Below are 13,780 nucleotides of genomic sequence, written 5' to 3' on the forward strand. Positions count from 1 at the left end.
GACGAATCAACACTGTATGTTTGGAAACTTTTCTCTTTTTGTCTTTTTAACAAAATAAACTATATTGCACTACTTACAAATTCTTAAAATTTGTCTCTGACACCAACATGAAACAATCATTTTTTTAGTTTCCTAATTTTAGTTGTTTGACACAACATGTACTTTACTGAAAAGTCTGATCTCAGTGTTTGTGTCCATTTAGTTCCATTTTGGGTGCAAGAAATCACATAAATATGTTCTAGGTGAGTAAAGTCACTTACGTAGTGCATTTTCACAACTATTCACTGAACGGGGGGGGGGGCAATTGCCATTGTTTTGATACAAATATTGATTTAAGTCTGCAACTGATAAACTGTCTTCATGATCAATTATAAAAAATGTCAGAACACAGTGAAAAATGACCAATGCAATTTCTTAGATATTAAAGTGACATATTCCAAACCCCAAAACATTCAGGTTAAAATGATGTACAAACCAGAGGAAATCTGAAAATCCTCACATTTGAGAAGCTGACAGCAGCACATATTTGGCATTTTTGCTTGAAAAATAATGATTAAAACGACGAATCAATTATCCAAATACTGATTAATAAACTAATCCTTCTGCATCGACTACATGCTTCGTGTTTTTCTCCTCTGGGTTCCACCACTAATTTCTAGAAAGTAAAACTTTTTGCTACATTTACAGTATAGCCTGCGACCCCAAAAACACCTCGAGTTTCCCGAAATTTGAAACCGAATCGTCCGAGGCGCACTTGAAGGCAGCAGAGAAGGATGCGCGTCAACATCCCTATTGGCACTCATTCGTGTCCTTCACAACAAAAGTCCCCGCCCCCAGCCTCTTCAACAGAAACACTCTCAAGTCACATTGTAGCTGTTGGCTCCACGTTGAAGCTCACAGCTCGGTCCGCATCTCTCGCGGCTTGTTCTTCTCTGAGGACAACAATTTTTCCGCAACTTTTGCCACCACTCTTTATATGAGCTCAACATGACGTTCAGGAGGCTGAAGAAGGTGAACTCCAGCGGGCCAGAGAGTGGACCCGCATCTCGAGACAGCGACATTTATTTCCCCTCGTCAAAGTCCGACAGCTGCAGGACTGTGGACTTACCGACGAACCCCTCGGAGGTTTACAACTACAAGACGTTGGCTTACTCTGGAGGGACGCTGCCCAGAAACCTCAAGAAGGTAAGAAGTGCGTTTATCTGCTGAGTGGTACCTTCTCCTGTGCCCTCATTCATTCGGGTCAAGTAGTCCGAACTGATCCATTTAGTTAACAGCTGCACGCTGACAGTAACTTTTAACATTTGTTTAATATCAAGTTTTTTTAAGACAAATAATTGACTTATTTAGTGGACGTTGTTTAACATGATGTACAAGATGACCAGCTCAGCAAAAACGCACCTTTTTTTTGTGTTCAATTTCGTGATTATTTCACCTGGCAGAAGGACGAGGTCATTTGTAAGACTGCACATGGGCTTTGCGTTGCTTTATCTCAAAGAAAACTATCTTAACTGTCGGATGCAGTGAGAGGTGAAGTGTTGTCAGTCTTGATTAGACAATATAAAAAATGTCATGCCACGATTATCCTGACCAGAATAATTGCGATTCATTGTCAACATATCCTTAAAACTCTTGAAATGTCACTTAAACACACTGGAATAACTTTACTTTACCTTTTTCTTTGGGAAACAAATATTTGTATCTCAGCACAGATGGGGGCACATCTTTGTTCAGTGAACAGACAATCTCATATATAAGGTCCTCCTGCATAGATCAAGTATACAAAATAAAAGTCCTATTTTAAATCGGGCTCTATCTTTAATTTCTCTACCATGATGGCGAGCCAGACAGCTTTTTCAAGTCACTCATGGAGATATTCATGATTATGCAGAAAATATAAATTCACCATGATCAACTTATTGTGAGTGGTCTTTTTTTATAATCGTTCCATCCTTACTCTTGATCTGAAAATGTTTGGGACGCTCTGCTGGTTCACTGTTCATCTCCAGAGAGCATCTTCACTAAAGGTCAACAGAAGCACATCCAGGGGCAAGTGTGGACCACCCAGACGCTGGCTCTGATTTATGATGGGTCAGGTACTCCAGGGCTTCATATGAGAACAGATTCAAACGAGGAGCAACAAGTTCTGGTTAATTCACAGACTGATGACTCCTTTCCTTTGACGGATGAGGAAATATATTGACTTTGATATGATTTTAAAGATTATATACATGTAGGTAATTGAGAACCGATTAAAAACAGTTGGTGTCGTTTAATTTTCTCAATTAAGTGGTACTAATACTTGCGACAATATACAATATGGGGATGAGCACAAAGACACAAATTTAAATAAAATGTTTTGACTGTCAAAAGACCAAAATTATTATAAAGTAATTTAACATAGGGAATACAAAAAAAAAGATAAGATATTGAAATCAGATTGACTACAGATTGACTTATAGTACTCCAACTCTGTTCCATATTGCCTTTATTTCAAAATAAGAGCGTACTGAAGGTTGCTTCATACGAGACGAACAAATCAAAAGTTTTAACATGATAACAATATGCTAGCCTGGATCAGTGAAGCCACAATTGAACAACGAAATGCAGGAACTGACGTTCCCCTCCTCCGATGGTCCAGAATGACACCAGCTTCAGCCGCTGTTGCATAAAACGGGCTTAAAGTTTGCGTGGCTTGTGGGTCAACTGGCTCATTCTCCGAACTATTGCGTCCCTCATAAAGCTTTTATACAACTCTGTATCTTTACTTCCTTTTGGGGTTTCTGGCACCGCCAGTGGGAAAGCAGTTGATAACAGACTAGTGTGACAGTGTACAGTGAGGAGAGGCACAGTTATCCACAAACCTACATGCATAGTGTGTGCAGTGGCTACAACAGGGCATTGTGCACACACAGGCTCAGAGATCTCGCTCCAGCCGCCCCCGTCGGCCTCCGAGGGTATTTGGGAATAAATGCACTCATTGAGACGGGAGCGGGACAATTCTGTAAGTGTTGGGACATAAAGAAAGCAACATTTTACTGCGCAGAGAGACCGTAGCACAAAGCAGCCTTTCATCGGGGCAGCATTTGAAAATGATCGAGTTGGAACAGACGAGGATTGATTGTAAGTGATTTAGTGGAGCCTTCTGGACAGATACCTTCCTTATTTATACAGTCAGGTAGGGCCAAGTCCTGACCTGCTGTTGACTTGAGTTTTTACTCAATGCAGTCATTGTGGTAGTTATTTTAGCCCAGAGTGTCTTATTTGTTTCTTTAATAGGCTGTAATTTGTACAAACTGCTCTAAACGACCTAAAAGTTTCACACAGGTCAACAGTTTGAGGGCCTGAAGGCAGCAGAGTTTGTGTGAAATTGAGGCTAAATTTAGATTCTCTGAAGATGTTGTGGCTGTGTGAAGTAAACAAACAGCCGGACACTCATTTCTGGTTTCGCCTCTGAAGTTCCCACACCGGCGTAATGGCTGAGTGGCTTGAAAAGACAAACACAACAAACGACGCACGTGTGCGTCTTCAGGACTCGATGAACCGGCTGATGCACTGATGTGTAGCCTACAGAAGGTGTGTCAGGGAAATTTCGGGGGGGGGAGGGGGAAACCCCCATGAGTAATCTTGCGTTAACCTCACGCAGGTGTCTGCCACGCTTCATGTCTTGTTTCGTTTTCTCCTCGCAGGGCGGCGGGCTGCAGAAGTGGAAACCCTTAACACTGACGCCAGAACCACAAAGGTACAATCTCCCTCATTTACCTGCGTACACTCTAGATTCTTCTGTCTGTACGCTGATCTTTTCTTCTTCCTCCTAAGAATGATCACAAGTAGGCATGTGGCGAGAGTTTTTTACAGTTATCCTGGCCAAAGTAATTAAGATTCCTGACATCTCGATAAATCATCTAAATGTCGAAAATGACCCTAAAACATACTGGAATCGCTTTACCTAAGATATAGGTAAGACACCAGTATTTGTCAGTGGGTCACAGATATGACACGTCTTTTCTTTTTTTGAAAAACAATCGATCATAAATCACAGGATACATACATATGTTTTAAAAATGGCAACATTCCTGTAATTTTGAATTAGGCTTTATTTATTACTTCTCTCGTCTATGATAGCGAGCCAGACGATCACTCACGTGAGGATATTCAGCATTATCCCGAAAATAGAAATTCACCACGATCAACTTATTGAGTTATTTTTTTATTAAATCCTACATCGTCCCATTCTTCATTACAAGTGAGCCTCCTCATCCCAGTGAAAGGCCCTCATTCAAACATCCGTCCACAATGATTGCAGCCATTGTTACGCACGATATTCATGGAGGGTCGTCGTGAATTTTCATGTTTTGCTGCCCCGTCGTGAGAGACGCTGTGTTGACGTCCGTCGGGCCCAACAGACCGCCGTACTGTACGTTTAGCTGTGACGTCTAGATGCTGCCGGACACAGAAGAAGTCCTGTGCAGCCAGAAGAGTGTTCTCGTAATGCAATTTAGATATGGAAGAGAGGAATCCAGAGATGGATGTAAACATCTTGCTGACCTCCTTTTCATCCTCGCTGTTTTATAAATTAGTCTTAGTCAATATCATCTTTACCATGAGCCGTAAAAGCTGACGGATAGGCTATAAAATCCCAGATTTATTTGATTTAAAGTGTAACTCCACCGATTCTTCACATCATTTGGTCGAAAAAACATCAGAAAAATTGAACAATGCCAAACACAAGAGCCTAAGATGACTTCATCGAATGTCTTGTTTTGTCCGACCAACAATCAAACACCCAAAAATATTCAGGTTACAATTACACCAGTGAATATTTTACATCTTTACTAACACGACTAATTAACTACCCAAATGGTCGCTGATCAATTTTTCCGTATTTATTACGGTACATGCCTTTTGTGCTTTTTCTGCTCTTGACTTTTGTATCGCATGTAAACATGCACCACTTCACGTCTACAATGTAAAATGCCACTTTTAATTGTGAGTTCAAGAAAAGCAGCAATTTCTCACATTTGAGAACGGCTGCAACCATTAAATGTACAAGATTACTTTTGCTTGAAGAATACCTTGAACGATCAACTGAGTCTCAAAATAGATTTTCCTGTATAGATTTGCCACTTCATCACACAGCTCACATTGATTTTAAAATAGTTTTTTTTTGGATATCTGAGAAGGAGTTGTGAAAGCTGCAGTATATAAAATGACAAAATCTCTGTCCCGTTCCAGAAAGGTGGTGGTCCTGGAGAAAAATGAAGAGGAGTCGTTTGGTTTTGAGATCCAGGTAAGAGGATTAATAGCGCTGTATACCGGGGGGGGGGATTTGGTAGCCTCTCAAGTGCCATTTAACAGGATTTCCCTGATCGGCCACATCGCTGTCAACAGATGCTGAAACTTGTGTCCATCGTATCCTGTAAATCTCTTAATCCCAGCATTTGCCTGCTCTGGCGGGGGTGAAAGGTCACGCATCAGTCAAATAACTGCATCAGTGTTAGTCCCATGACTTGAGAGAAGAAATGTTGTTGTTTTCTCCCAGCGTCTGTATTTTGAGCAGTGTGGTTTGCTCACACGCTTCCCATGTAATACCTGCCGCACTCTCAGCAAGCCGACGCGTCTTCATTTGACCTCGATCTCCCTCGGCCGCCTTGAAGCGCCGCAACCTCACAATGTCGGCTCAGTCATGCGGACCCCTTTCTTTAAATAGCTTCCTGAAATGGTTCAATATTGATATGGCTTGTTTGGAGTTTTCTGCGAGTGGGGAACTGCTTCGAGGAAAAGACGTATTGTTCTGTTTACGGTTTCGACGGAGGTTCGCGCCCTTCCTGCCCGCCTGTGGCCAGGAGGAAGTGAGATCACGAGGGCCAGTTTGACGTTCGAGGGAGAGAGAGAGATGACTTTGAAGCCTTCCCTCCCTCAGTACCTGTTATGTTAACACCAATGTGGAGTTGAGGATCCAGCATGCAAATTTTATATTTGCGTTCCAACGATATTTGCGTGGTTAATGTTTATCTTTCAGGCAGCTGAGATGAAAATGAGCCAGGCAGATCTGAATCATTACAAATCTTCCATGAAAGACATTCCTCCGAGTTGGATCCATGTTTGAATAAGAGCAACTTGAGTGCAGCCGATGGAAACGTTGAAGCTTGTTTGTTGGGCGAACGGAACTCGACAGTTTCAATCGCGTATTGACAAACTGATGGTCGCGTGACGAGGGGAAGTCTATCTGTGGCCTGCAGTGGTCTGACCTTCTGCAGAGAGACAATGGGGACCGAAACAAGGAACTGCATGCAAATACATGTGGAAGTAACAATAAAAAGGTTTCCAAGACAACAAAATATTAGATGCATAATAAGGGAGGTGGTATCTTGTTAGCTTGAGAACTTTGTTATGAGTGTTATTGTCATCGTCCCCCCCCCCCCCCCCCCAGTCCAAGAGATCCCCTCCTAAATACATTTTTTATTGTTCATGTCGAAATACTTGGAAAAAAGCATTCCTAAGTTCAGTTTAAAATAAGATACGCCTTTATTGATTGAGCACAAGGACAGAAATTTGTAGTGACACAAACAGAAAGTAAAAAAAAAAGGTTCATCATGTGTTTTCTTGAAAGGGATTGTAACACAAAAAGACTAACTCTGCTGAAGCCTCAAACATATTTTTAGCTGAACGTTTGTCATTAGTGCAACTTTGGAGTATATTTCATCACAGAATAGAGGCGTTTCTCCCCCATCTCTTACAGTCAAACTGCATTCAGAAGGAATAATTACAATGTGGGCATATCAGTACTTTTTTTAAATATGTGAACCTGTTCTTTAATGTTGAAAGTCTACCAGCAGTTTGTGTTCAGTCTGACAAGAGAACCAAACGGTTGCTTCACACGTCTGCATGTTCAGTGATATGATCTGCCTTCCTGCCCTGTCTGTCACGGCTTCCTCAGTTCAGTGGTTTATCGGTCTAGTGTTGTGTATGGCCACGTTATTTCAAAACTGTTGACATCAATCCCATTGTGTGAGACAGACTTATACATAAAGTAGAAGGAAGTATTCGAATGTTTTCAGAGTTATTGTTGTGTCTCTTTCAGACTTACGGGCTGCACCATCAAGACCAAAACTCAGTGGAGATGTGCACGTTTGTGTGCAAGGTGCACGATGACAGCCCGGCCCAACAGGCAGGACTTAAAGTTGGTGAGTTTGTGTTTCTCCTCTTTATATGGAGGACTTATTTTAGACCTGGGCAAACACTCGTAATAGACATGAGGGGAATGAGCGTGTCAGGATTTTATTTTTTATTTTATTTTTTGGTTCAGCTCGTTCTCTTTTTTTGTGTCTGCCTGCTGACGCTCGCGTACCATACGTCAACAAAAGCACTCGGGTGTTTCAGGCCGGCTGTTTAGGGAAGTACATATTTAACTGTTTGTCTGCTCGTTTTCCAGTCAACAAAACAACACGTATTTGCCAGCTCCTCTCACCCATGTGCCAGATAGTCAATAAGGTTAGACAACCTTTAAAATGACTGTTTTAAAGGAAGCGTTATTTTAATTAGCAAACATTAATTGTTTCCTTATGTGCATCTTTAAATAAAATTAAAAAACAACTGCGTGAAACAGTGATTTTAAAAGTAGAAATATTTGTGAAAGTGAGATGAATTTGTATAAATATGTCACTCAATTTTGAAGCTTTTCTGTGTCTCTAAAAAGGCGGTTGCTAAATGAGACTACTAAATGTCATCACCTGAACACGAGTCCGCCTTTAGCTTAGTGGTGGTTGGTTATCTGTTTAATTCTGGTGATTCTATTCATGCTTCCAAAATCATAAAAGTGCTGTTCATGTGTGAAGATTATCTTGCTGAACAAAACCTTTAAGTATCCTATAAATTTGTTTGCCACAGAACCTTTTTCCCCCCAATAATCCCATTGGCTCTCTGTCGAGGGAACCAGGGCGACGCCTACAGAAATATGTCACCGCTGCAGCACTCGATTACCTCAGGTTTTTAAAACTCATGACTCTCAGCGTTAATGTCTCCATCAGTGTGCCAAAAAAAGGAGGAAGGTGATCCTCCGCCTCCTTACTTCATCCAACCTGCGTATGTCACTTCAGTTTCACTTCCGACATTCCTCACATGCTCGCTCTATTGTTCCCTGTGTCTCGCTGCGAACACAGCGATGAGCGCATGAAGCGGAATAGGCGGTGGTTTTTGAAAGGGGGAAATAGGCTTTGTGCTGAACCCTCATAAAGGCTCCTGTCACGCATGAGAGTCCACACCACATCTAATAAGTCTGATGCGGAGCAATAAGAGTCTCGCAGATAAAGAAAACAAATAAGGCTTTAACACGTTGGAATCAGCTTCAGTTCATTAACGAGCCGTGTGCCACGACTGCACGCGGCTTCCACATTTGTGTTGCACATGTGTCGAGGTTTCATTTGGAATCAAACAAGCCTCAGTTGGCTTCATCTTGCAGTAATTCAAGCCATAGTCGATTGAAGTGCATCCTGGAGGCTGCTGGTTAACAGACGTGTGTGTGTGTGTGTGTGTGTGTGTTCAGGGGATACCATCGCGAGTGTGAACGAGGCCACCGTGGAGGGATTTCGGCACAAGGAGATTGTTCAGCTCATCCGGGCGTGCGGCAACAGACTCAGGTACACGGATGAATTGTTGACTCAATCATTGTTAATTGTTAGTGATGCTTTCGGGTTTTAATTCATGAATGAGCATGGTCCATTTAATCTAGTGCTGAAACAAAGATGTGATTTGACAGCAAGTTGGAAGCAATTTGACAATTTGAAAACGGGAAGTTGGAAGAATCTGATTTGTGTGGAAACAAAAGCCGAACAAGACTTTTCTGCTGAACTAGGCTGTTAGAAAGGAAAACATAATGTCGATTACAAGAGGGACGTGTGACGCTCATTGTGCAAACAACTCAATTAACTTCAAAATAGAGAGCCCGATGTCTAACGTGTCTAAAAGCAACAGAAACGTGTGAGTAAGAGGAGGGCCATGTTCTAGATATTGTTATATCAATCAAATTCGAGTTTTAACGATTAGTTAATAAAACTTTAAGTCGTAGGAATGAGTTCTTCCAACTTTGACAACCACTGGTTTAGTAACTTAGCAAAACGTTTTTTTTACATTTGCTGGTTTCTGCTTCTGAAATGTGAGGACTTCCTTCTAACTTCATATATTTAGTCATTTGCATGTTTGTGTTATGGACTGTCGGTCAGTCAAAGTTAGCAATTGGAAAATGTTGCCTCAGGCTGTGAGAAATTGACATTTCACAGATTAGGCAGGTTTTGCTTGGAAAGAAGGATAAACATTTTAAAATATTTATATTAATGGCCACAAGCAGGGTGAAAAGCCGGTCAGCACAGAGAGGGAATATGGGGATAATGGTGCTCATTTTCAGACCGTCTCTCACACCGTTGTTCACATGAAAAGCGCCGGATATTATTGTGTGAAGAATGAGGGGAAAAGAAGTCCAAATCCTGAGATAACATTCTTTTAAATGTCCTGTTTTACTTCATTTTATTGAGCTAAAAAAAAAAAGAGTTGTCACCCACACTCTCGTCCTCATCCTCCTCCTCTGCTTGTAAAAGATTAAAAGGACAATTAGCGAGGCCTCGAGAGCTGCTGCTAAAAACGTGAGGTGAACCGCGTCAGTGGCAGAGTAGGCACCGATTTTACAGACTGACATCATCAAATTACTCTCACGACTGGAGTCTGTGTAAACTGTTGAAGTGAAAACGAGCGCCATAAGTCGTTCACCCACTCATGTAATTCAAAGAAGTTGGTTCACGAAAGTGTCTTGAGGGGAAATTGTGTTTGTTCCTTATCCTTCCCCGTCTCTTGTAAACTGTTTGACACCAGACTCATTCGTCTGATGAAACGAGTCTTTCATATGGTTTGTTTTTTAATCGCTATTTGCTACCCTTGTTGTTTTAATAAGCTCTTCCCGCTACGCCGAATAACTCTATTGCCTTCTGGTCTTACGCCTAAAGGCTGGAGACGGTTTACAGTGACTCAATCCGAAAAGCGGAGCTGGAAGCCCGGCGGCAGTATCTGAAGGTGAGTGGTTTACTGTTGCTGCAGCAGTTTTTCACTATTTGTCAGCGGTGAATCCGCCTGTTTGTGTATGTCCCACACACACACACACACACATCCACACCTGTCTCCCCCACAGCACCACCTGTTGCATCAGCAACAGTTCACTGATCTCTGCAGACATTCTCAAACCCGTGGCTGTTAAAAAGCTGCCAGCTTTCTCCCGGAGATTACAGCAGCTGTCCCGCTCTAATCCACCAGTGTGTGAGAGCTGCAACACAGCTGCTCTCTGAGATACTAATCTAACGTTTTAAAGATTAACCTTCTGCTCAACACGCAGGAACAACATTTATTCATCACTTAGTGGTGCTATCCATGTTACTGAAAGGGGGGGAGGGACTTAATTTTAGCATGTTAAATTAGCATTGAACCTTTTGTTTTTCTGTGAATGATCGTATCTTCTACGTGTCCGAAAGAGGAAAGGACAAGGCAAGAGAGTATATAAATAATCAATGTTTCTGCATATGCAGTGGTTAAGTTCAAGTTCTGAAATTGTTTTATTAAAGTTCACAATTATTCTAAAAATGTTACTTCAGCAGCTGAATAAACAGGCGTGGCAGTTTTTATCGGCCCACTCTGGGTCGTGATATGTTCTTGTGAATATAATATTTCAAAATCATCCCCCACAAATGGTACCCTGGTAAAGAAAAAAACGGTTACAATCATATTCATGACGTTGCATGTCAGTTAGTGGTATTTGGGAAAGCCCTCTGGTATGTCATCTTCCTGTTAGCTGAAGCACTTCCTGGTATTTGTCAGTACAGTTTTTCTGTTTGACGCATACTGTCCCCTTGACATATTAGGTAACGGTGGCCAATGCACCTGCAGTGTCGACACGAATAATATGGCTTTTTGTTTTTTTGTTGCTTTGAAAAGTTAGTGCAAACCGTTGACCCATCATAGTGTTAATGAACTTGTGCGAACCTTTTGTAGCATCATTTTTGAACTGTACACAACTTTCTCCATGGTGAAAGTCATTTTTCGTGAATTGGTTTGTTGTGGTTCTGTTGTCGATCGTTGAACATACCGGTATCTCTCACTTGCTTTTGTAGCAAACTCTTCACGAGAAATGGGATGAATATCGGTCGTTGATGGTGCAGGAGCAGAGGCTTGTTCATGGTAGGTTTTATGTCTTTATTCGTTCATTTTCCTTTATTTCACCAGGATAACCCACTGAATGTCAATGCTGCTTTTACATGCTTGTACATACAACATTCTAACAAGCTAACAAACATTCACATGTTCCAAAGCTACGAAATCCCCTGTTTGAATCGTTTCCTGCATGCCTTTGTGTTCATTGATACTTAGTTAAATATGTGTCCACCATCCTAACTCTGCCCTTCTCTCCTGTAGGCATAGTGCTCAGCGACGCTGCGGTCTACGAGTCCCTGGAGTCAGCAGGGGTGTACGGCAGCCTCGGCACTCCCAGCCCCGCCACTCGGAGAGCCTTCCACTGCACCGGCAGCACCAGCAGCAGCGCCAGCTTTCTCAGCACGGCCACCGAGGACGACCCTCTCTACCACACCTGCATGTACCCGGTGGACCGCAGCGTGGACTCGGTCAGCGCCACCGCAGACGAAAAGAGAGAGCAGCAGAAACCGCCGCAGCAGCAGCGCCTCCGACCGGCCAGCGAGCTCTTCACGACAGCCAAGACGCAGCTGACCCGCAGCGCCAGCACTCGCAGCTACATGAGGGGATCTTCGTCGCCGTCGTCCACCTCAGGGGAGAAGCAGGGAGGATTCAACTCGCTGCAGAGGAAGCCCAAACAGAAGAGCTTCCGCAGGCGCCTCCTCAAGTTCATCCCGGGCTTGAACCGACCGCTGGAGGAGGAGGAGAGCAAACTGTGAGCAGCAAACGGAGCTGTTCACCTCAACTTTGCAGACCCAAAGACTTAAAAGCACCACTGACTTGTCGAACTAAATTGCCAAAGAAAAAAGCAGAGACCAAAGTGTATGGCTATACAGTTGCACTTCTCCATGTTTGACCAATGATCATGTGGCTACGTTATAGCCCTCAATGTTTCACAGCTGTAAATAACTTTTGTTTCCTTTTTGTTCTTTAAGTTATTTATTTATTTTAACATGTAACTGTACAGAATGATGGATATTTCAGTTTTTATTGCATGCACCAACTTTTATTTTGACATCTGAGGGAAATGACCGTTACGATTTGTCACTGTGCAACGCGACATTTAGTAAGAGACAACTGTGATATCTACTTTAGATGATTCAAATTTATCCTGTTTTGTTTTTTTTCGTCTAAGGTTCCTAAAAATAAATTGTGTAATTTTCAGATTTTACTCGTTATTTTGTGCAGACCTTGTAAGAAAAGCTTTTTTTATTCCACAAGCCACAACTGTTTGTGGGAATTGTAGCTGCAAAACTTAAATTAGCACTCAGACCTCGAGTGTACACACAATATCTTTGTAATTTTCCCCTATAGAGATGTGTCCTACTCCATGTGATACTTTTAAATATAGCAAGCCGTCAAGGTTCCACAACTCTTCCTCCGTTTAAGAATGTTATCACTCGAGTTCTGGAGGTGAACGTCTGGCCTCGGATGGTTTGAGGCTTTTTGTGGTGCGAGGTATCCCGAAGGGAGGCTGTTGTTTCGGCTATGACACAGCTTATTGTTGGGATGATAGTGAGGAATGTGCGGAGAAAGGCATGACCCAAAATTCCAAACGCAACCGCTTTCTTTCAGCTCCTGCAAACGAATGCTGACCCTGTGTGTGCGTGTGTGCGTGCGTGCGTGCGTGTGACGGGGGTTGGTTGGAGTCTTTTCATTCCTGGCTCCCAGCTGACCCATGAGGTCATGGTGGTCACTCTCTCCAGCGTTGATCTCTTTTGTCCTCTGCCGCTCGTTCACAGATGCGTCAGGAGTGTTGATGATGGTGAGCGACGGTATGTGGCCATGTGTTAGAGCCGAGCCCTCCGACTGTCGTGGGCCCATTAAGGAAAAGCAGGGAGGGGGTGACCTAAGGGATTGTTATGCAAGCTCGCCGGCGCTTGAAACATGGGTTTAGAGCGAATGGGCAGAATGCATAACGAGGGGACAATTATTCAAGATGATGGTACACTAAAAACAATGTTTGAAAGGGCCATTTAACAGAGACAATGCCTAAACAAGGGGGATGCTCAGCAATTAACCCAGTGGACCATTAGTATGGGGGGGGGGGATGGCTAGCAAATAATACTGTTTCAAATGTTTGGATGTTGCCTGACTGCTAAAACACCACTGTTGATCCAAAGACTATGCGGTGAATTTGTTTTGCAGCAGTCTGTTTTGAGTTTGAACTGCAGATGGAGGTCAGTGTCTGCTTCCTGAGTGGATTTCCCCCACTATTCCAAGTATGATTACTTATTTAGTTCTGAAAGGCTGAATCAGTTTCTCTCCAGGTGTTCTCAAAACGAAACGATCAACAAAATGACATACTGGTGTCTAAAAGCAAAATACTGCAACAACAAATTCACTCAAGACAGCTTAAAAGAGAGAGAACCGTAATTTAGAGAAGATGGAGATCATGGCTGCAAATAATTAATCGTATTGTATAAGACATCAGAAAACGGTAAACACCATATTTTAGAGTTATCAAATGTCCAAAAACTCCACAATAATGTATGACCAAGAGCGTTCAACCATGAAATGTTTGGCATTTTTGCTTTTGCTCATTTTTTGTCGA

At 42.5% G+C, this 13,780-nt stretch overlaps 1 protein-coding gene across 1 annotated transcript; it reads left to right on the forward strand.

Moving 5' to 3' along the window:
* Positions 1 to 908: 908 nt before the first annotated feature.
* tamalin (trafficking regulator and scaffold protein tamalin) lies at positions 909 to 12,390 on the forward strand. Its single transcript, XM_079274321.1, has 8 exons — positions 909 to 1,185; positions 3,690 to 3,742; positions 5,236 to 5,290; positions 7,085 to 7,187; positions 8,546 to 8,639; positions 9,996 to 10,062; positions 11,151 to 11,217; positions 11,452 to 12,390. Exons 1-8 carry the CDS (start codon positions 988 to 990, stop codon positions 11,943 to 11,945), a joined length of 1,131 nt encoding a protein of 376 aa, XP_079130447.1. The 5' UTR covers positions 909 to 987; the 3' UTR covers positions 11,946 to 12,390.
* Positions 12,391 to 13,780: the final 1,390 nt, after the last annotated feature.

The sequence above is a fragment of the Melanostigma gelatinosum genome (assembly GCF_949748355.1).
Source record: "Melanostigma gelatinosum genome assembly, chromosome: 8".
Classification (NCBI taxonomy): Eukaryota; Metazoa; Chordata; class Actinopteri; order Perciformes; family Zoarcidae; genus Melanostigma; species Melanostigma gelatinosum.

Bases quoted from the DNA above. Each gene is read 5' to 3' on its own strand.
- tamalin (XM_079274321.1), top strand. From the start codon at position 988: ATGACGTTCAGGAGGCTGAAGAAGGTGAACTCCAGCGGGCCAGAGAGT. The intron at 5,291-7,084 runs GTAAGAGGATTA...TGTCTCTTTCAG, and splicing joins CGTTTGGTTTTGAGATCCAG to ACTTACGGGCTGCACCATCA. The intron at 11,218-11,451 runs GTAGGTTTTATG...TCTCTCCTGTAG, and splicing joins GGAGCAGAGGCTTGTTCATG to GCATAGTGCTCAGCGACGCT.